At 38.3% G+C, this 23,592-nt stretch overlaps 1 protein-coding gene across 1 annotated transcript; it reads left to right on the top strand.

The window, feature by feature from the left end:
• Positions 1-3,790: 3,790 nt before the first annotated feature.
• On the top strand, positions 3,791-23,072 carry LOC140230599 (N-terminal kinase-like protein). Its single transcript, XM_072310744.1, has 18 exons — positions 3,791-3,942; positions 6,920-7,060; positions 7,464-7,574; positions 8,244-8,470; positions 9,368-9,458; positions 10,152-10,307; positions 10,953-11,111; positions 12,111-12,218; positions 13,292-13,405; positions 14,275-14,367; positions 15,102-15,164; positions 15,905-16,169; positions 17,194-17,331; positions 17,865-18,040; positions 19,868-20,389; positions 21,313-21,453; positions 21,868-22,024; positions 22,942-23,072. Exons 1-18 carry the CDS (start codon positions 3,829-3,831, stop codon positions 23,070-23,072), a joined length of 2,907 nt encoding a protein of 968 aa, XP_072166845.1. The 5' UTR covers positions 3,791-3,828.
• The last annotated feature ends 520 nt before the right edge of the window (positions 23,073-23,592 follow it).

Here is a 23,592-nt window from a genome sequence, read left to right on the forward strand (position 1 = left end):
TGGATGTCAAGTGGACCCCTTTGAAAATCAGCTACGCTGAAAGGATCCACCTTATAATAATACTAGAGATGTATATATACAAATACAAATGCTAAACTTGGTAACAAACATTTGGATAGTTTTCGTTAATTTGAGATATTTGCGAATAATGCTGCTAACCCCCCCCCCCCAAAAAAAAAGCAAAACAAAACAAAACAAAAACAAAAACATATTCTTAATCATAACATGTCTATGTCAAATTTTAGTCTTCGGACTTTTTAATGAGTAACAATAAAAAAAAAAGACTTAATTGAATTGAATTAAAACATCAAGAATATTCTTGTTGTGTTCCAAGCAAAGTACCACTGCATTGAAAGATTTTATTCAGCTCTATCTGATGATGTCCTTGATACTTTAAAATGTTTTAAAAATTGAGCTTTAGCCCATTGTGAGATCGAATTTATTATATGTCTGCATATATTTATACAGTATGCGTAATCATACTATATAGAGAAAAAATATAGATAGATGGATAGACAGACAGATAGATAGATAGATGGATAGACAGATAGATAGATAGATGGATAGATAGATTGACAGATCGATAGATAACAAACAGGTGGATAAATAAAGAGAAAGAGATTGTAGTGTGATTCATGCATTAAATTTAGGATTACATTTCTGTAAAATATTTACGTTTCTGCTGGAAATGGAAAAGAATGAATGAATAGAAGAATGAATGAATGAATAAAAGGAACGAGCGAACGAATGAATGAATGAATGAATAAAAGGAACGAGCGAACGAATGAATGAATGAATGAATGAATGAATTAGAAAGAGAGAGGTAATAATTATGATTCATAGCAGAGCAGGACATGCGACGCATTCAGGCATCAAAATCTCTTTAAGATTCGGTTTCGATGAAGACTGAATAGTTACTACATCGAGTGCCACATACAATTCTCTTGCAAGATGTAAAGAGCCAGTATGTTATTTGAAAATGGAGTAATTTGATCACTTCCCGCTGACCGACTTTTCGTGTTATTTCAAGCTCAATGACCTCATTATCAATTCACTTGAAACAGTCATCGCATCGATAGAGTTGTACTTTACATGATTCAATACAGCGGAAAGATCCTTCTGGTTAGGTCAAACTTTATGCCTTTAGAGAAGAAGGAGGGTTAATCTTCCTCATACAATAGAGGAAATTGATCAATGTTGATAATTGCAAATCTCAGTTTGAGGTTGGTATATGATTTCTCTCTCCCTCTTTCTCTCTCTCTCTCTCCCTCTCTGTCGATGTGTTATTCCATATGTATGAAAATTTTTGCGCATTTTATTTTGAGAATCTTTTATTTAAACTTTAGTTGTCATTTATCTCATCATTACTTTCTTTAGATTTGTTTCGAGAAATAGACGTCAACGCACTTTTTTTTAAGTATCTCGGCAGAGGATATATATATTGCAGGGCGAATAACTGGAAGATGAGAGGAATTAGCGCATCACAGAGCAATCTACTTCCACGAGAGGGCGACATTTCGTTTCTAGTAATACGAGAATAGAATGAGCCACACACAGGACTGAAGTCGCCGATAATGTGTGTGACGCCAAAAACTATTTCATTTAAAAGTTGACAATGATATCATAAATAGTCTTACTGCAGTGGCATGTGTCATATGGCAAAGATAAGAATCCCTTTCTTTGATTGGTTGTTACTACAAGAAGCTGCCATTCTATATCATTATTGCTATCCCAACATCTATAATAAAATGGGGCCCTCAGCTGGTCTTTTTCTCCGTCTCTCTCTCCATCCCTCTCTCTCTCCCTAATGCCACGTCTCCCTCTCTCTTTCTCTCTTTTTTTCCTCCCTCAGTCTTTCCATCACTTTTTCTCTTCTCTTCGTTTCTATCTCTTGTTTTCTGAATTCTTCCTTTACCCCTTCCCTCCAAACTAAACAAGCCCCGTCAGGAGTTTAAATAATATTGATATCATCAAAAGAATGACTGTTGATATTACGAATGTAATTCCACTTCAAACTCTATCTAGACCACCTAAATTAAGGAAATGAGATATTATATATGAATTATATTCCTAGAACATATATTCATATATAATATATTCTCATTGATTTCGTGTTAAAAAAGAGGAAATGTTAAGATTTCAATGTATAGGCCCCATGTAGATTAATCGGAGACCAATATGTGAGATGATGACATTATCATCTCTATGCCACTTTCAGAATACTTAGTCGTGACTGTAGATATGACCGAATTATGGTAAAGACACGGGAATTTTAAAATTTCACATGTTTTTGGTTCAATGTTGTGAAATTGCAACCATTCTTTTAATCTGAGTTTGCTTTATATTCCTTTGAGCCAAAACGCACTTAGAGTAAAATGAGTGAAATAAAATAGCAGACTTCAAACTAGAAATCAGACATTAAAAAAGAAAATCACGAAATTGTATTAAGTTTCTTTTTACGAAATGAATAAAAGAAAGTGAAGAAAAACTTGTATCCTTGGCGTCTTTATTGTAGAGTAATGATAACTCAGCCGTAATGACTGTGTATAATATAGGAGGGATCCACGAGGTTCAGAAAGCATATCGAGTTGCTGAAAACGTTATTCATTGACAAGTTTCTTTTCATATTTATACAAATTATTTGGGAATTAAGGCCTATTTTGTAAAGGTAGTTATACCGATAGCACTCTTTCGTGAATTTGTGTGAAACGAAGAAAAAATTTAATACTCATGGTCCGATGTTATTGAAGAGCCTAGTGCAATTTTCTTTTTGTGTGTGCAGTGTGTGTGGATTGAGTTATTAACGAGTCAACTTGTAAAGGCCTATGTAGCAAAGTTTCACTTTAATGAAGTGTATAATTTTAAGTATTCAGGCAAACCACAAAAATAATTAAACTTATGCATCACTATAAAGCTTTCAAAAGATATAGGGGACTGTTCTTGATAGCTCTGCGTTCTGGGTTGATAGGGAGGCCTATTTATGAGGTCCCGCGGGGCTGCGGGGAAACCGGTGTGCGTGTTCGCATGTTCGTTTTGTTCTGTTTGTTATTTGTTTATTTTTCCTTGTTGTTTAAGAAAGCATGAGTTAAATAACTTGCACGAGAATTCTTTATACTAGTCGGGTATTAGTTAATTGTTGATAAAAATCGGAGCTGTATAAAGAATGTAGAAAGAACAGCGTTCCCTGGCAAATGCTTCCCTTGTTCTCCGAATTATTTTGTACATGTTTGCTTTGGGGGTACAGCTGATTGCTTTTAACAGTAGTCAGTATTTTCCAGAGATATATACTTGATATTTGACGAGATAATCCATTGCCAGCTCTTAGAGGTCGCTACTAATGTCATGGCAAAAGTACTTAAAAAGAAAATAAACATAGGTTTCTAACAATTTTATATTATTGAATTATGTTCTTCTTTTTCTTTGAATAGGGTCAAAATTCTGACTCTCCGACCAACATGATTCTGATAAGACAAGTGGTCAAATTCTCTGATGGCCAGGATAAGCGCGATTTTATTAAGTATGACGTTTGATGTTCCACGTAGACTAAAAAAAAAAAAAAAAAAAAAAAAAAAAATAGTGAACAAAAGTCAAATTGACCATGCACGTATACCAGCGAGCTAGTTGGCGAAGCATAGAAGGGGTACTACGCCCGCGCTAGCTCGCGGAGCGGCGGACAGGTGGATCGGGAGTGAGGCCAACTAACTTGAGTACTGCGTACGCGTATGTTCCGTTCTACAGTATGCAGCTTCCGTATGATTTGTATGAAGTGACGTGGTGTTTACAAGATTCGACCTCGATCGGTGGGAATTTTCGCGATCAACAGCGAAGATGTGGTCGTTCTTTTCGAGAGATCCAGCAAGGGATTTTCCCTTTGAAATTGGCGAAAAGATCGAAGGACTAGAAGACAAGACAATATGGAGTTTGCATCAGGGAAAGAAGAAGGTAAGGTTTGGATTACCGTGTTCAATTGATGTCAGTGACAGCTAGATTCTTTACAAATTGTACAGTCCCATGTATTGTATTTTTTGTGTGCTCCACTCCGTTGTGTTTGACAACACGATGCATCGTGAGTAGGCGTAGCGTAGCCAAGTTTTCTAGAACTTAAGTAAATTAGTTTGAATTCAGTTAGTCTAGACAGAACTAGAGTCTGTAGATCTAAATTTTGCATTCGCAGCGCATCCAGAAATTCCGCAAAGGGTTGGGTGGGGCGCCTTTACAAAATTAAAGCCGGGGGGGGGGGGGGGAGGGGGGGCACACGCATGCGCCCCATTCCTTTTTCTTTTCTTTTTTTTTTTGAAATTTATTTCTTTTGTTTTAACCAAAAATAGTATTAAAGAATAAAGGGGGGGGGGGTGGAGAGCTCTCCCCCTGGATCCACTACTCTACTGATATCTGACAGCCTCTGCATACAGGAAAAAAACCCCAAAGTTTTCCCCTGATCCTCCTCATATAAAATTTAGCGAAAGTATACAAACCGTGAGAAACTTATGGCCATTTATAAATAAAGTGTTGGCGATGAGTGAATGGCTCAGTTGGTAGCGTGGTTCCAAAGCTAAAGGGCTCACAGGTTGAATTCCCGAGTCTCACTTAGCAATAATAATATTTTGTGTGTAATCATACCATCCCATCTTGTAAGAGGCAAAAAATACGCTCCGCCCCTGGAGATGGAGTTTCCATGTGTGAGAGAGTCACAACTCATGCATGTGTAATAAAAGATCCTGCTTCATTCATTCATCGCAAAGAGCAGAGTATGCTAATTTGGTAGTGGTGATGAAGTGGCCAACACCTGTACCCACACACACAAAAACAGTGTGTTTATCTTCAAGCATGAAGACTGCACTTTTAATGGAAGAAGAAGAAGACGAAGAAGAAAAAGAGGATCAGGAAGGAGGAGGAGGAGGAGAAGGAGTGTGTCATGTGACTGACAAGTGACATTAGACTAAATTGACCAGGTGATTAAGTACCAAGCCAGGCCCAGCTGATAAAGATACGATCGGACATTGTCATTTAATATAAATAGATGATGCAGATGGTCAGCATGGATGGACTTAGACCAAAATATCAGCCTGTAAAATTTATCGTCGAGATATGCTCAGCTCAGAATCAGACTATGTCTGCTGGCTTCACGGAATTCCTCTCCTTTGGCTATACAGTCTGAATTCGAAGGTTCTGTTACATGATACTTTAGGTAGACAGCTGGTAGGGGGATGATCTAGCATAGAAACTAAACTAATGTTATTGGCTAATGAATGCATTCACTGGTGATCAGTTATCACCATGTTTTTAGCATGTAGTTAGCATGTCAACAAGCTGGTAGCTGAGCCTTTTTCCATGAAATTTCTGTCAAAATCTTTGACATTACAAACAGCTGGTAAGTGCACTGTATTTATTAGATGATATTGGTAATATTACTATTTAAGTTTAAATTTGCTGATCTAGGACCGTGCATTTGACGTAATATTGGAGAGTGAGGTACATGTACCTCACCCTTTGATTCATATTTATGTTATGCTCAGACAGTTAGTGAGTTAAAAGCATTAATTTCAAGAGCATTGTTCAAAGATGTTTAGCGAACCAGGCCATTCATTGATATCTTTCGTAGGTGACATAAGATAGGAGAATGTTTTCAAACTGTCACCTCCTGAAGGAGATGAATTATCAACAAGCAGTTCTGTCAGTTCATTGTTGTGCTTGAAGTTAACCTGTTCCTCTCGCAATTCTCTGAGAGCCTTAAATGCCCCCAAACAAGATTCTTTTTTTTTTCTTTTTCTTTTTTTTTTTGCAGCCAGGTTATCTGAGAACAGACAGGTTGGTAATCCACCTGTGTAAAAGCAGTCAAGTGGTACATGTATCCCCTTTTCAAGGTCAACTACATGTGCCACTGAACAATGAAAATATCAGTTGGGTGCGAGGTATGAATAGACCGTGCCCCTACGGGCTCACAAACTCTGTCACACACAAAAGAGGCACCTGAATGGGGTCAGTGAAATAAAAAAAAAAACAACCCCAAAACAAACACTTCTGACCTCAGCCTTTGATCACTATGCACATCTTCATACAAGTTTTATCACGAAACAAGCGCACGATACACTGGAAAAAGGCAAATGATACTGTGACACATGCAGTTTTCATACAGAAAGAAAGATATTGATGAGGAAACTAATCTTTCTATCAAAGCCATTTTCTGGGCAGCATAGCACAAGTAAACATGAATTTAAGCCACAAATGCGGGCACTCTTGTCTACATTTTGGGAACCTGGTATGCCAGGTTTCTGCAAGGAACAGGTTAAAACAAACAAAATCCAACAGGAGCCAACATTACATGACTGTGGTAAGCAGTGACCCGTCTGTCTTCTACGTCAGCATCTTAACCCATTAAAGACTAGTCCTGAGTATACTTGGGCAGGTGTCCGTGCAAAATGTGTGTTATAGTAAAATCAGCTCGTCCTCAACGGGTTAAACAGAAGTTTGTTGACTTTGCTATAATTAGATCTAGATCCACCTGAAAGTTTCTATTGCCTAGCTGTGATGTCACCACTTTCCCTTCCTCTGATAACACTTAGACTTCCTCTTCTGTGCACACACTGTTTCCAGATGCTGACCTTTATCTACGTGCTATGGCTTTCCATATATTTGACAGATACTGGGTGGTAAACACTTTTGTACCACAGCACATTGCATCATGCATTAACAGACATATAATGCCTCTATTCCTTTTTTATAAATCCAAGCAGAATGTTGGAATAAAGAATCTGTAGAACAACACCAAAAGCTCAAATCCTGCTCTGTGTATCTTTCCATATTTCCTTATCAGACAGACTCAAAACATATTTTGTATGTGAATGTAACTATTTTGGTTGTGCTTGGTCTAAAAGAGAGTGATTTTCCGAACTTGTTTTTGATCTTCTTTTTACCACAGGCAAACGGTCAAGTGGTTTCAATCTTCATACTGGACATCAAGAGCCATTCAGAATCAGTCGTCCAAGGTGCCAAAAGTGCTCACAAGAGATTAAAGACCCTTCGACATCCGAATGTGCTTCTTTATGTAGATGGTTTAGAGGTAAATGTGACTTCTATTCTGCATAGTAAATCTATTGTTAATCTTCAAAATTAGAAGCGAAATAATACTCGCCTATCATTGGTTATTAAAAAAAAAGCCTATAGAAAATACTTTTACATGTTTACTCATTTCTAAATCTGAATGTTATTTCTTTACACATTATAGAAAAAGACTTTCTTTTGTAAGAATACTGGTATTTTCTTCAGGTTGGTTAAGAGGAGTTTATGAGTGGAGATACACAAATGTGATAACTGTTGCTATTATATTCATAGGAATCTTTCTTTATTTTCTCTTGCTGTGTGATATATTCTCTATGATGTTACAATTAACTATGTATGTATGTTTCTAGCAAGTATTTCTAATGAAATTATGACAAATTATTTGTTTTTCTCTTTTCTTTTAGACTGAAAATGTGATCTACATGGTAACAGAAGAAGTGACTCCCCTGGAACAGTACCTTAAAACTAAGTCCCCCACAGAGCAAACCATTTCATGGGGACTGCATCAAATTGTGGTGGGTACTTGTATGCAACAATTAGAGCGTGCTTGAAAGCTGTTACACTGTAAATGCTTAATAATTTGGTTTAATCTTTCTTTGACACATTTGTTTTAAGGGAAGTTTTGTAAGTGACATGCATTTTATTGCATTTGTCTCTAATTTTGTGTTTGTTTATTTGGGGTTTTTTTTTACTCCACAATACCAGTAACAAAGTGTGTCAACATCTCACATCACATATTCATAACAAAACATCAGCTTTTTTTTTTTAAATTTACTCCCAGCATAGAGTGATTAGTGATTTCAGTTATGTTGAAATATTGTAATAGATTTATTCACTTGTAGGAAGCCACTGATTATATTATGGGTAACTATATATATGTATATATCTATCTATATAAATATATATATATATATATATATATATATATATATATATATATATATATATATATATATATATATATATATATATATATATATATATATATATATATATATATATATATCATATCATATCTTTAGGGGAACTGCCAGTTTACCTTTCGTATCTATTAAATGCCTTTTTTCCCCTTTAAATGTCTTATTCAATGTTTCTTCAATCTCAAGCAGTAATGATGAAGATATTTATGTCCTGTCTTTGTCTCTGTGTCTGTCTGTATCTCTGTTCTTCTCTGTCTGTTGCAGAAAGGGCTGAGCTTCCTTCACAATGATTGCAAACTGAAGCACAACAACGTCAACCTGAGCTGCGTGTTTGTGTCGCCAGGCGGCGAGTGGAAGCTGGGGGTGGTGGATTACATAACTCCTGCTGAGGGGGAGGGCAGTGCAATACCCGATAAGGGGATGAGGTCCCTGGAGAAATACAACCCACCCGAAATGACCGATGCCCGAACGAGGAAGAAAACATGTCCATGGTATGAGATTTTGATGTAAAGTGTGATTTTTAAGACGTACATTGTGTTTCCTGTATTACCTATGCATTTACTACCATATGGATAATGCTGCATTTACACCATGTTCCCAGTGGCCATGACATCATATTTCAGTCCACTATGAACAAAACAGGATGGACATGAGACAACGATGGGGACAGGATGGGCAAATGTGACAGGCTGTGATTGCCATGGATGCTGTGTCAGATTTTTAAGCAGGCAAAAAATTTGCCACGACAGTCCTGGTGCTAATGAGGAACCTTGTAGGCCATAATAAAACTGGGTGAACACAACAAGGTATGACAGCATGCAATGGGCTGTACTGGTAACAAAACTTTGGAGGCAGTCCATACTGGGATGCAACGGAAAATATTGTGTAGTCTAACCTAACTAGACGCTGTAAGAATGGCATCTGATAGCTAGATGTTCACCGAAGCGAGGACTGGAACAAACAAGACTACATTATAGAGGGGAAAACACAGGAGACTTTCTTGTCTACTCACGGCACACTATGTTTTGGGCAAACAAGGCTGCCGCGGCCGCCAGGAACATGGTGTAAATGTAGCTTAAGGGTTGAACTCTTGAACCTTGAATATTTCATGTATGTCAGGGCAGTGCAATGCATGATGCAAGGGGTTCAAATCCTTGGAGAATTACAACCCACTCAAAGTGACAATCACACCAACAAGAAAAAAGAGAGAGAGAGAGAAAATCATGCCCATTTAATGGTATTCTGGCTTGATTATGCATGAGTAAACCTACCATATGCCTCTTAAAATGTAAGGCATGTACTCTCACATTGCAGTTTTCTCATTGTAGTCCCTTCAGCAAATTGAGTGAGCTGTTTTATATCACTATGCTGTTTGTATCTCTTTGCAGGGCTGCAGACATGTGGGGTCTGGGGTGCTTGATCTGGGAGGTCTTCAATGGCCCACTGCCAAGAACATCGTCTCTCAAAGCCTTGGGCAAAGTGAGTTCACGATTTCTGCTGTAATTTAAACTTCACACGAACACACACACACACACACACACACGCACACACATACATGTATACAACTAGAAGCACTTGTTCAAACACCTTGATTATACCAATGAAGGATTCTGTTCTTCAGAACACATTTTCTAAAATGGAATATTTTATTATCATAAATCTCTTTGCAGTTTGGCCATACAGAATACTTGCATGTTTGTGATTTATGTACACTTGTATAAATCTCTTTTTACATTGATGTCTTGTATGAATACATATATATATGTATATATATATATATATATATATATATATATATATATATATATATATATATTGTGTGTGTGTGTGTGTGTGTGTGTGAAGCGATTCTGTAAACCAGCTGAAAGTGAATTTCCTTGAAAGGACAATAAAGGTCAAATCAAGTTGGATCCAATCAGTATGAAGTTTATTTTAGTTTGATGTTGACAATCTGCAGTAGTTATTAAGAGTTTAAATGCAGTACTGTTTAATATGGTGAAAAGAAATGACATACACATGTCAGCGTCAACAACCAGGACTAAACGTATCAAATGTCTGTGTGTGACAAGCACTTCAAAGTAAATATGTGCACTCCCTTTGTGATAATTGATGTGCCCCCAGACTGGCAGGGCTTAAGCTGAAGATGATATATCTGTTATTGCCAATTTGAAGATTCCGAAATCATTGGTGCCAAACTACTGCGAACTGGTGGGAGCCAATCCACTGTCCAGACCCAACCCAGCAAAGTTTATTGAGTCGTGTCGGAGCCCTGGGGGCTTTCTCAAGAACAGTTTCGTCGATACCAACCTCTTTCTGGAAGAAATTCAGGTAAGATTTCATTACTCCCTGCCTGGTGTACTGTGTTATGTCAGTTCGTTGGTTTGTTGGACTGAAAAAAAATGAAATCTACTTGAGAACTTTTTCCAAGTCTATCAGTAGATGCAGTGGAAAAATCCTGTTCTAGATTATCTTCAGGAGTTTATTTCTCACTTCATGCAATGTCTCTTCTAGTATTGTCTGAACTAGTTCTTCCCAACTTTCAGACTTGGTCAGTTGTGTAAACATTTTCAGTTGATGTAGTTGTAATAAATCCTGTATTTCTTGCACAGATTTTATATTTATTGTGTGATGCACATAATATCCATTATAATAACATCTTATTATTATCCAATTATCATTATGTAATTATTATTGCTTATGTTATTTGATATATCATCAGCATCAGCATTATGTTAATTGTTTTACACTTTATCATAGTTTTCTCTTATGCTTTTCAAGACTGTTATTTCATATTTTTAAGTCAATCCTAGCATGGTAGATATGACATTCAAATGTGATCAGAGCAGCATTTTACAAGTTTTGTAACCTAACTAATTTCATCTACTACCATTTGTCACATGGGAAATACAGCAAGATTCAAAACACATCTTATTTTAAAGTTCTATATTTTTCGTATTCCCCCAATTGCTGCAGATAAAAGACCAGGCGGAAAAGAATGAATTCCTCGGCGGTCTGAGTAACATCATCAGCGACTTCCCAGAGGAGTTCTGTAAGCACAGGATTCTCCCACTCCTCCTCCAGGCCTTTGAGTTTGGCAACGCTGGCTCGGCTGTCTTGACCCCTCTCCTCAAGGTGAAATGACCCTCCTTTCACGTTTTATACGGTGTTTGAAATATAATATATATGCTGTGTATTAAGAACAATTCGAGGAGAATGTCCCAAGTAGTTGAACTCTAAATCTGAACTGAGAACCACAACGACAAAATAAGACATGGTAAGTGTTATCTCTTGGTAAGAAGGAAATGGTGCACATTGCATGTTGTAAAGTGCATAGAGACTTCAGTGTAACATGCACTATATAAGCAGAATGTATTATTATTATTATTGCAGTTTTGTCATGGGAGGTTCACAAATGTCAGTTGACTCGCTTCATGAATTTGTGAAATTAACATCTCTTGTTTGTAGAAGCAGCCCCTATCTAGTTTTCTTTTTTCTGTGTTCTGTATTTGCACAGCACGGTGCACAGTGCTTATCCTGATCACATAGTTGGAAGATTGGGCAGTGCAGCTTCACAAATGAAAAAAATATGCTAGATGCTGTACGCAGTATCTAATTTTCCGGTTCCTGCGACCGTTGTTGCAAATTTTATTGATTGCAAAGCTGGTGTAGGATCTCTCATACCCTTTTTACCCTGCTTGTATGATCTACAGATAGCAAACATTAAGAGGAAGTCACAGTTCTCACCATACAATTTCAATGTCATTGCATTCAAGTCAGTTCATAGACTCCTCGATTGACCAATTTTACAGATAACAAAGTATTAAAGCAAATCCCTTGGTTTTGTGCTTTGGAATGATACAATATGAGTTAAGGCACATGATATACAATTATATATTTTGTGCATTCAACTTGAAAAATTTGTGGATGCAATCATTATATGCCAGAATTTTGAAGATGTTTATGCAGAGTTTTGTTTCTTTGCTCGCTTGTTTTCAGCAATACCTTTTCAGATTGTCCTGCTAAACTCTGTTTTTGTAAGCTTGTTAAAATTCCTTGTCAAAGCTGCATATTGTAATGCCTTCTATCTTGATTTTAATCATATATGCTTGTTTCATTGTTTGTTTCTTTCAGCTTGGAAAGTTACTTGAAGGTGATCAGTACCAGAAGAGGATAGTTCCCATTGTGGTCAAGATGTTTTCATCGACAGACCGGAACACAAGGGTCAAACTCTTACAGCAGGTATGTCTGAAAAACCCATTTGAGATCATATGGCATGCAATGAAACAAGTAGCTGTATGGGTCCAAGCTAGATGATAGTGAGGTTGTTTTCAGCCAGCTGTAATGATTGCCTGTTTTATTTTTGCTCTTATGTAAGGGGGAGCCATGTCGCCTCATTTTATGATATGTGCGCTTTCATGCAAAATATTGCGTAGTCTTGTTTATTGCCTTTTCTTCTCAAGTCTTGTGCAAAATTTGATGCTGTGTTCTTCAGCTTGACCCTACTATCAGTTTGTCAAATTATAATCCAAAAATGATGAATCTATTCAAAAAAAAAAAAAAAAAAAATATATATATATATATATTTATAAGCTTAAAGTGTTGTATTGACCAATGTCAAATGTTAGAACAATGTAACAAGCAACAAATCCAAGGTTGGAATGCTTACAAGAACATTTTGTATGTTACTTAAGGAAAGTAGCAACTAGAGTTACATGAGAACAATCATAATTACATTGTTCATCACTAGTGTTCCTTTTCAATCACCTCAGTTTTTGTTTTGTTTTGTTTCATATTGTTTTTTGGGAGGGAATGAAATCAGCAGGTTTGTAAATTACCATGTTATACATAGTTTGTTGCAATATAATCTTAATCAGAATATGCTATCATTTTTAGGGTATAAAGAAGTAATTATGTTTATGAATAGTCATTGTATGTGCTTGTGCACTTTCACAATTATATGAATCTATCACAGAATTTTAGGGATGACACAATATCCCCTGCTTGAATAGAGCTGATTCAAAATATCCCAGTTCAGCAAGTTTTTGTTGGTTTCAGTACCTTCCAGGGCATTACAAAAAAGATATTTCTCCTTCTTGCTCCAATCCAGTGGGCATTCAAGTTTGGGCTCCATGCTGTTGGACCTGCAAGTGCTAATTCATTTAATTTGCCTAATAATGAGTTTCACTAACCCTGGACATGCAGGCAGGCAGGCAGGCAGGCAAGTGAATGTATATTGCCCTACCTGCAGAGCAGGCATGCACCATGCCAGCTTTTGTTATCACGTGTCGTGCGTTTCTCTGTGTATTCATTAGATGGATCAGTTTGTGGAGCATCTTCAGCCGGCAATCGTCAACGACCAGATCTTCCCTCACGTGTGCCATGGCTTCAATGACACCGTGCCCATCATCAGAGAGAGTACAGTCAAGGTGACTTGGTTCTCAGAAATCTATCAAGAAGTTCAGATGTATGTTGATATACACTGGTAGTGATGATGATGTTGTCCAAATTAGTTGAGACGACAATTATGATGATATTGACATCGGAAATAATCAAAATGATGATGATGATGATGATGATGATAATGGTAATGGTGATGATGATGGTGATGATGGTGATGATGATGATGATGGGGATGGTAATGATGATGATGGTGGTGGTGGTGGTGGTGGTGGTGGTGGTGATGGTGGTGATGGTGGTGATGATGGTGATGATGGTGATGATGGTGATGATGGTGGTGGTGATGGTGATGATGATGATGGTGGTGATGGTGATGATGGTGATGGTGATGATGGTGATGACGGTGATGATGGTGGTGATGATGATGCTGATAATGATAATGATGATGATGATGAGGAGGAGGAGGAAGGGGAGGAGGGGATGGAAGAGGAGATGGTGATGGTGATGATACAGAAATGTTGATGGAAATGAATGGCAAGGTCAGTAGTTATATTGGTGCCCCTGCTACATGCACTGTTACCTAAATTTTACAAATATAAATAGAAATAATCAAAGATGAAGTGATGGGCAGTGGCAATAGTGTGATATATTCATATGAGAACAGAGTCTAAGGACCACAGAGTTCATAGGCGTGTCTTGTATGTCAAGTCAAGTTTTAATATCTTGTAGATGTCATTTGTCAATGCTTATGATGATTAATTATCTGTCACTCACCTGTTGAACACTTATGGACTGGAATATTGAAATGGATGTGTCTGATATTAACCATTGGATTTGCTTTTGTTGTTTTCTTTTCTCTCTCTCTCTCTCTCTTTCTGTCTTTCTCTCATGCTGTCAGGCAATGCTCCTGTTAGCCTCTAAACTGAATGACAAGAACCTCAACATCGAGCTGCTCAAACACTTTGCCAGACTACAAGCCAAAGATGAACAGGTAAATGTGCCCTTTCTCCAATGACCTGCTGATGCATTTCTGACAGAAAGTTTATTTGCTATTATGAAACTTGTTATACTGTAGTGATCATCTATTAAGTGTTTATTTGAAAATTATCTGTGACTTCTTTATGGTTTATCAAAATAGAAAGAAATGTTGGAAAGGCTATCTGACATAAATGAAATGTAATGCTAATATGGGGATAAAATAACCTCAGATATCTATAAATTACAGAGTTTACAGTAACTTCCATTTTGCACATCATAGCAGTGAGATAGATGCAGAATGAGTATAAAGAAACATGCTTGACTGAAGTCAGTGGAGTCAGAGGTGGAAATGTGGACAATGCAAAATTTTGACAAATCAAATGCAGAAAGAGTGTCTTCCATAAATCGCAAAGAAGAAGAAACCCCCACCCCCCCCCCAAAAAAAAAAACAACAACAAAACAAAACAAAACTAGCAGTCTCATATGCTACTACTGACATCAATTATTTTTCATAATCATCAGTTGATTTACATGGAGTATACTTTGATCTTGCAAGTCCACACAATTCAGAATGTGATGTATTCTCATTCTGGACAAAAAAACTCTTTCAGTTTTCCAAAATTAATCAATTTAGCTTTGCCGCAGAAAAAAAATAAACAAGCAGGTTTTCATGTTATGATTCTTCTCATGCTTTAACATATCACATTTCAATATCTTTAATTTCTATATCAATGCTTTCATTCACAGGGAGGGATTAGAACAAATACCACGATATGCCTCGGGAAGATTGCCAGTTACCTTAATCCTGCCGTAAGTATTGTCTTTATACTTCACTGTGGCCCATAATGCTCATTACTGCAGAGTAGGAATATGCAAAACAAGCGTCAATCAAGATGTGTATTGCAAATGTAGAAATGCATGGTGAAATTGTTGTTGTTGCTATGACATTCAATTTCCATCTGTAGCGTAACATGAGTGAGTTACATTTTGAAATGATGAGACAAGATATTGATAAGTTTAATGTAAATCACTGTTTTCAGTTCATGTTCACGTTGCAACTGATTGACAAATTGCCCTACATCGATGTCAATGTAGGGCAATTTGTCAATCATTTGCAATGAAAACATCTCGACGGAAGAATTTCATGAATTTTAAATGTATATGTTGTTCCATGATTTGATATCAGTGGTACCGTTCCCTCATTCAGGAAATGCATCAAATGATGCACTGATCCCAGAGTGTGGATTAGCCTTTTGCTTTAATTTCTTCTTCAAAAATATGTTTGACAAAATTATGGTTTGGTATTTTGAAAACCTTTGTCATTTTTACAAAACTGTGAATGACGAAATGATATTTCCAGTATTGCCTGAATATGCCAAGGTTCCTGCAAGTATTGACCAGACTAATGGAAGACTGCTCATTGATTAGAAAAAGTTTCACAGAAATCGAAACCCTGTGAAATATATGGTGTGTACAGAAAATCTGAAATTGTGTATGCACTTCATGTAATTTATTTTATTTCATTTATTTATTTATTTTTGCTTTTGTAGACCAGACAAAAAGTTCTTTCATCCGCCTTTGTGCGGGCCATGAAGGACCCCTTCCCCCCTGCGAGGACGGCTGGCATCCTCTCCATGATCGCCACCCAGAACTACTTCTCGCTGAACGACTGTGCCCTGAGGGTGCTGCCCACGCTGTGCACCCTGACCGTTGACCCCGACCAGGGGGTGCGGCAGAACACCTTCCGGGCTATCAAGATCTTTCTGGACAAGCTGCAGAAGGTCTCCGACAATCCTGAACTCCAGGAGGAGATGGGTGAGAAAAGGGTGTTCCCTGCAGCAATGCTCTGCAGTCCCATTTAGAATGATTTCTAGTCATATGTTGTTCAAAGGGTAATCAATAGCTGCAGTCACACTGGCAAAAGATCACGAAGTTTCCAATCACAATCTTTAAAACCTTGATCTGTGCAAACATCTGTGAAACTTCCCACTCAAACTGGGGATATTTCCCCCACCCCTGCCAAAGTTCTTGATCTTTCGCCAGTGTGAACGTTAGCAACTGAAACTTGTCACTTGACCAGTTCAGCATCTGTTGGCAGGATGTGCCTCTGAAGCGCGCAGTCATTGTTATGAACAAGAGTGTATTGTTACGTCACAATCACCAGCTTTCAGATAGTGAACACTTTCTTCTTTCTTTCGCACGTGCACTAGTGACCCAAACTTCTCGATCCAAAGATTAAGACGTTTGGCTGCAAGTGTGAACGGAATGATGATAAAAGATCAAGATGACTTTGTGATCCTAAAATTTGTGATCTTTTGCCAGTGTGACTGCAGCTGATGATATGTTTTAACCCTCAGCATGCTCAGAGATTCCAAATTTTTCAACTAACTGGGAATGACAAACTGCAATTTAGAAAGTGTAACAGGAGGGGGGGGGGGGGGAGGTTGAGGGGAGCAGATCCCCTCAATAAGTGTAGCACATCGTAGACTGTAATCTTAATGATGCTTTGAATGCTGCCTTGTGTGCATATTCAGGTTTAGATATTACATCATACCAAAAGAATAATTTCCATTCAGTCTCATTGTTGCTCTACCAGAAGGTATTAGCTATCCTCAGATGGAAGGAGTAAGAAGGGAGTTGATAGTTGTCACTCCAGGTGGAAGTGTAGTCTTTAAATTAACAAACACCTTGTCTCTTTCATCATGTACATGTGATACATGTAGCCAATTTTACATATCCAGCATCAATAGGATAGTGTGGGACTATTGCTGTTGTTGGACTGATTGCAAATACAAACCTGACTGCTCTAACGTGCCTGTTTTTCATGTGATTCCTATAGAGGCTGATGTGAACAAGGCAGGGATGGCATCCCAGAATTCATCTAGCTGGACAGGATGGGCTGTGACCTCGCTGACCTCAAGGTTTTACCGAGGCGGGACCAAGCCAAACGAGCCCGCACAGGGCGGTCAAGAGCAAGGCAAGTCTTCTCTGCGACTCCATTAACCTGTTGAAGACTAGTCCAGAATATACTCGGGCAGATGTCTGCGGGAAACGTGTGTTATAGCAAAACCAACTCGTCCTCTTTGGGTTAATAAGAACTGTTACATTGTAGTTCAAATAATGTGAAAGCTTTGGGTGTTTTCCGTCTTGTAAATCTACCTCCAAAAGGAACATTTCTACATTCCTCCATCGATATTTATGTATGTATCGTCCTTGCATTGCATGAATGAAATACAGTGTGATTTCAAAACATCATTTTTGTGTTTGAGAATCAGTGGATTTTAGACATGAAGTGGTTTTGTGTGTATGGCAAAAAAAAAAGAAAATATCCTTTGTTCTTTTTCCACATTAGAACTTTCAAACTATTTCTATGTAACAGCAGTGAATGTATAAATCATTGACTGTATGGAGATAGTGCTTTTCTCAGTGGTTGTCAGTAAAAAGTGTTTACAGCGCTGCTGAGGCATTTTATGATGAGATTCCCTATTCCAATCTTGCATAATAACCTAGGAGCAAAGGCGGAGAAGTCAGAAGCAGCTTCCACCAAGAAAAACACCGCCGAGGACAAAAGGACGTCATCCATTAGGCAAGACAAAGCTGCAGCTCAGGACTCGGGTTCTGATTACGGCAACGATGATGCTGATGACGACGGGTGGAAAGATGGGGACAACTGGGGAGAAATTGAGGTTCGGGACGGATCACATCAAAATGATTACATCAAAATTGCAGTCCCATTAAATTATCATCTATATATAATTATTTACAGCATTTGTTCAGCTATGACAAAATTTTGATATGTGACCCACTACAGCAAAAGGATCCAAAAGTCGAGGGAGGTTGATTTTCTGAAAATGACATGACATTATTCCTTTACTCTTCCGCTTTAATTTCATATGTAACACAACTTATAAAAGTGCTTGGTTGCGGAGATATTGATGATTTTATGAGACTATGTTGAGTGGTCTAGGAAATCAGCGTTTCGAGAAAGCCGCCTTCAAAGTTTTCTTTCTGACTCAATCGTGATCAATGGGAGTTAAGACAGCTTTCACCTCCAGCTCTCAACCTCAACTTTCAACTTCCGCGATGTTCATTCAAGCTTAGTGCCAGCGGTCTATGCACAACCAAGCAGTAACCAGGATGCCACGCACTGATCTTCGGACACTTTTCTGTTCCATTGAAAGTTGGAAAATCGTGGTACAGAAGAACGCCAATTTCTTGCCTTTCCATTGATCATTTAGCTTTTAAATTTTGGCAGATGATAGATGAAACATTAGACTACAACATTATGGGGGAAAAAAAATGATGGTTTTGACCGATTTTGATGATCTGACTTCAAACTTGATTTTCTTGGCTCAGCCGTCAGCGACTTTCGGATCCTTTTGTCGTGGCGGGTCACATATAATGAAAGAAGACTGCTGGTCCCAAGGACTTGTTTATAACAGGATTGGCCTGTACTGTAAAAGTGGATATTTTCGCGCGACAAATTTTTCGCGCTTGGCCAGACGAAAAGAGTTTTGCGTGTTTTTAATTCCGCGGAATCAAGACATCAACCACTGGAACATACGGCATGCAAAAATATTCGCGTGCTTTTATTTTCGCGCTTGTTTCTGGTTGCGCGAAATGTGTGAAAATTTGAACACTGCGAAAATTTCCACTTTTACAGTACTTGGAAAAAAACTTTTTTGGTTACCAGCACAACTTGTTTGCAGATATCTTTTTAGCAGGGAAGAAACTTTTAAGTGTCAATGCAAGGTGCAGTCTGTCATAAAGGTATTGTGTGTATCATAAGTATTGTGTTTTAAACATGTTTTTGTGTGACATGTACACAGGAAAAGGAAGTACACAGGAAAAGGAAGAAAATCCTTGTAACACTTATAATCATGAAGTACATAGTAGCCCTGTACATGAATATATTCTGTCTGATACAAATAACCCTTTCTACTCAGCAACAGGAAAGAAATGGGGTTATAGAAAATGAGGAAAAGAAGGTGAAATAGAAAGGAGGCATATCATTTGGGAGTGAAGGTGTTCATTTAAAATTCATGTCAAGCGCAATCATTAGGCATTGAATGAATATTGTCATTATATATGAACTGCATTCTAGAAACTGAATGCTAATGTAGTTTAATACTGAGCACATACAATGAGGTTAATGAATAATGTAGATAATAGCTGAATTACAAACAAGAAGAGGGAAATGGATGCAGAGCAAAATTGAATGGGAGTGTTCATGTGAGGTTAGCATTCACATTTAAGAAATGGGCTTCCATGACCTTGTTATGCATTCCATCGCGTGAACACATGTAAGGATCAATACTGAAGCATAAAATTAGTTAAAGCCTGTCTTCATGTGTGGGACTTTGTGCAAATTCTGTAAGAAGAGGGATTGAGATGCTTGGTTCAGTGCTTCGTCATCTTATCGAGGGTTTGACGTTACAAAGAAGGAAGTGAATCCAGTCGCTATTACATCAGCTGGTAATTTGATTCATCCTTAAAAACTCTCACTTTAACAGGACGACTCCATTACCACTACGCAACGTACCAACGCAGATGCTAATGCATGGGACTCACAGGGATGGGGAGATGGCGCTGATGATGACGAGGACTGGGGAAGCCTGGAAACACCAGCTCCTTCCACTAAGCGACCGTCATCAGCGACGTCGTCGTCATCGTCGACTAAATCAAAGTCCTCTTCAGCACTTAAGCTTGGTGGAACAAAGAGCAAAGATATTGATTTCAGTGACTGGGGATTAAATGATGCATTAACAGAATCAAAATCTAGCAAGACCGCCTACAAGCCGGCTAGGTCTTCAGGATCAGCAAAATCAACTCCGAAGGGCAGCCCCAAAAAGGCTACCAAGCCTTCGGCTAAAAGGACTACGACCGATTTCGGAGGGTGGGATGATGACGGTGGGGACTGGGGCAGCATGGACGCCCAGGGTGACGATGAGGGAGGAAATGGTGGAGACGGGTGGGGAGATGATGATGACTGGGGTGCCATGGAAGAACCCACGGTATCATCCACCAAATCACAGGTGAGATGTCTTGATTGCCCTTCTCATGCAATATCATGGAAGTTTGAGATGCTCAAAGTCAAGATACATCACTCCCCCTTCATCACAGTTCTTCAGGAACTTTCAGAGAAGAATTCTCTCTCTCTCTCTCTATGTCTCTATCTCTCTGTCCCTTCCAATCTTCGATTTCGTATTGATTCATGGAACTGATATCACTGAAAAAATTTTTTAAAAAAGTTTTTTTGGGTTTTTTTTTTTTTACTCAGTGTCTTACAATTGCAAATCAGTTCTTTAAGGACTACTGTAAAACCAGAAACATTCACGGCATGAAACTTTCGCGAATCGGAGCTAAAGGCCTCTTTGCAGCATTAACTTTTTATGATTGTCACTGGCATTCAACGTTTTGTGCAGACCAACACTTGTGCATTTTACTCTCATGAATTTTGGCTCTTCGCAAACTTTGTGAAAGCTTCATGCACATGAACATTTCTGGTTTTAAAAATTTCGTGCACACAAAAATCAAAAGTTTTGTGCACAAGAAAATGTCTGGTTTGACAGTATAACCAAATAGTACGACAATAGACCTGTTTCAGTCACTTTGCGACTTCTTGAAATGCATGGAGTGGCCTGTTGTTAGTTACTCAACCAGGTTCACCAAGTTGAAATTTCAAGTAAAAGTCTGTATGGAACTTCTGCACTCCTTTAGACAAAATAAATTGCATGTTCTTTAGATGTGAGAAGAGAGACAAATGATGGTGTCGTAGTGACTGCACTTGTGAATGTGAATCAAGGAGTTCTCAGCAGGAAAAAAAAAATCATATGTCGTTTTCTGCAATTATAGTCCACAGTTCCTCTGTACCTTGCAATATGGCAATATATTATTGTAGATTTGGCACACATCTGGTTGTTGTTTCACCCACGCCTTACTCTCTTTTCACTGACAGAAGGCATCCAAACCTCCTCCAGGCTGGGGTGATGATCTGGACTTCTCAGTGGACACGAGCCGCGCACCAGCCAGTAACTACGACTGGGGGCAGGAGCCGGGCACGGGGGATGACTTCTTTGGCAACGTTTCCTCATCATCGGTGAGTCGGAGCAAAAATCCACTTCAATTCTAGTAGTTAGATGAGGATGATGGTGATGATGATAGTGATGATGATGATGATAGTGGTGACAACGATGATTATGATGATGACGAAGATGATGATGATTGTGGAGATGATGAAGATGATGATGATAATGATCATGATGGTAATAATTCTCCCTATATAGAACTCATACAGAGAGTCCTATTCTATATTATATAGGACTCAGACAGTCCTATCCTACAATCACATAGATTTCTCATTACCTTGTTACTGTTTACATGGGAAATTCACCTCAAAGGTAATATATTTGTGAGAAAATTGTTCTTAGTGAAATCAGAGTAACAGTTTAGCAAGAGATTATTTTTATCATGAGGTATATTTTCCTTTCTCGACCCCATGCTACTCCAGCAGTCTAAAGGTAAATCTTCAATGGGAGCATCCAAGCACCGGTCCTCACCCAGCAAGCAGAAGCCTGTGGCAGCAGCGGCCGACTCCACGTCTTGGGGCGCCCAGGACTCTGGGTGGGATGATGACGGCTGGGGCACCATGGCGGCAGATGCAGATGAAGGTGAGCTACGAAATGACCATGTCGAGTCCTAATGTTAACTGATGTGACCTTTTATTGGCATTCCTCCTTTGACATAATTTAGGACCACCAGCAAACTCTTAGGGATTATTATGGATGCAAATTAAACACAAGACAAAGAGAAAAGAGATATAAAATCCATGGGAGCTATTGTGGCCCTGCGGGTAAAACCATGGCCTTTCAATTTTAAGGTCCTGGTTTTGAGTCTTCTGGCAGTAGCAGTTTTAAATTCAGTGAGTGCAGAAATATTAGTAGTACAGTGCACTCTCGTTTTAATGTATATCTTTATATACTTCGGCTACAAAGAAAGGAAACTGCAGGTCCCGAGGATTTTGTTATAACCAAAGTCGCCCGTACTGATCATTATGATGTAAGGAAAGTCGGACAAGCCATTCAAGTTTTGGTTCAATCCATGTGCTGTGATTATTGAATACAAAGTTTACATCAATTTTAACGTCACAGTCGGAAAACGATGTAAAGAAAGTGTAAAGAAAACTTAACATATTTTCATTTTTCTTACATTGTGCAAGAGCACTTGAATACCTCTTCCACAAGGTATGGGCAATATCACCCTAAACATATGTCAGTATCAAGAGGAAAGAATGTACACGTTTCAAAACAAATGAAATTGTTGGAATTCTCTATGTAAGGTTTTGGATTCTTGTGCTACACATACTTTGACACCTTGAACTACTGTAGTCTTGTCATCCAGCAATAGCAGCACCAAAATTTTAAAGATTCCTAACTGCTGAATGGATGATCTGATTTTTTTTTCCTCTCAAACTTCACTAGTATTTCCAATATTACTGTATCACTCAAATCCACACACGACTGTACATATTTAAGGTAAATTTGCCATAAAAGATTTAAGTAAACGCTTCTCAATCTCTTTGTCGCAGGGCTGAGCAAAGCTGAGCTGGCGAAGAAGAAGAGGGAAGAGAGAAGACTGCAGAGAGAGAAGGAGTTGAAGGAAAAGCGAGCGGCACGGAAGGCGGCAGGTCCGAGCAAACTTGGCGTCAAGAAAGACTGAGCAAAAAATCTTGAAAACCCACAGCTGATAGTGCAACCTCGCCGAAAAGATGCTGTTCCAATTGACATTCTCTGTGGCTTTTCTGATATGTGTCAGCTGCTGTAACTCAGTGAGGGGAATACATATCCATTACCACTTTTGAAACAGTCTGTCTGAAATGTATCTTTATCGCAAAGTTGTGGCACCCCTATCTTTTATTGCTGCTAGGACAAGTTTGTCATTATAAACAGCAAAGTAAGTTAGAAGGCAAATATATTTTTCACTGTCAAATTCAGATTCAGGTATACCTTGGCACAATCTAGAATAAGGTATCATTAAAAAAAAAAAATGTAGAAACAAATTATTACAGCATGCCATACATTATTACAATATCTACATATTGACATCTAACACTATATCAGTGGTGCTTTATATCAGGGAGGTGGAAGAATTCTTCCACCTCCCTGTTTATATTAATCTGTTGTGACTTTGTATACAGTGAAATGACTGAACAAAAATTAACAGATCATTGAAGTACTGC

The sequence above is a fragment of the Diadema setosum genome, chromosome 1, assembly GCF_964275005.1.
Source record: "Diadema setosum chromosome 1, eeDiaSeto1, whole genome shotgun sequence".
NCBI lineage: Eukaryota > Metazoa > Echinodermata > Echinoidea > Diadematoida > Diadematidae > Diadema > Diadema setosum.

Excerpts from the sequence above, each read along its gene's own strand:
- LOC140230599 (XM_072310744.1), top strand. The coding sequence starts at position 3,829 with ATGTGGTCGTTCTTTTCGAGAGATCCAGCAAGGGATTTTCCCTTTGAA. Across the intron at positions 15,165-15,904 it reads CCAGTTACCTTAATCCTGCC|ACCAGACAAAAAGTTCTTTC; the intron begins GTAAGTATTGTC and ends TTGCTTTTGTAG. Across the intron at positions 22,025-22,941 it reads GGCGGCAGATGCAGATGAAG|GGCTGAGCAAAGCTGAGCTG; the intron begins GTGAGCTACGAA and ends TCTTTGTCGCAG.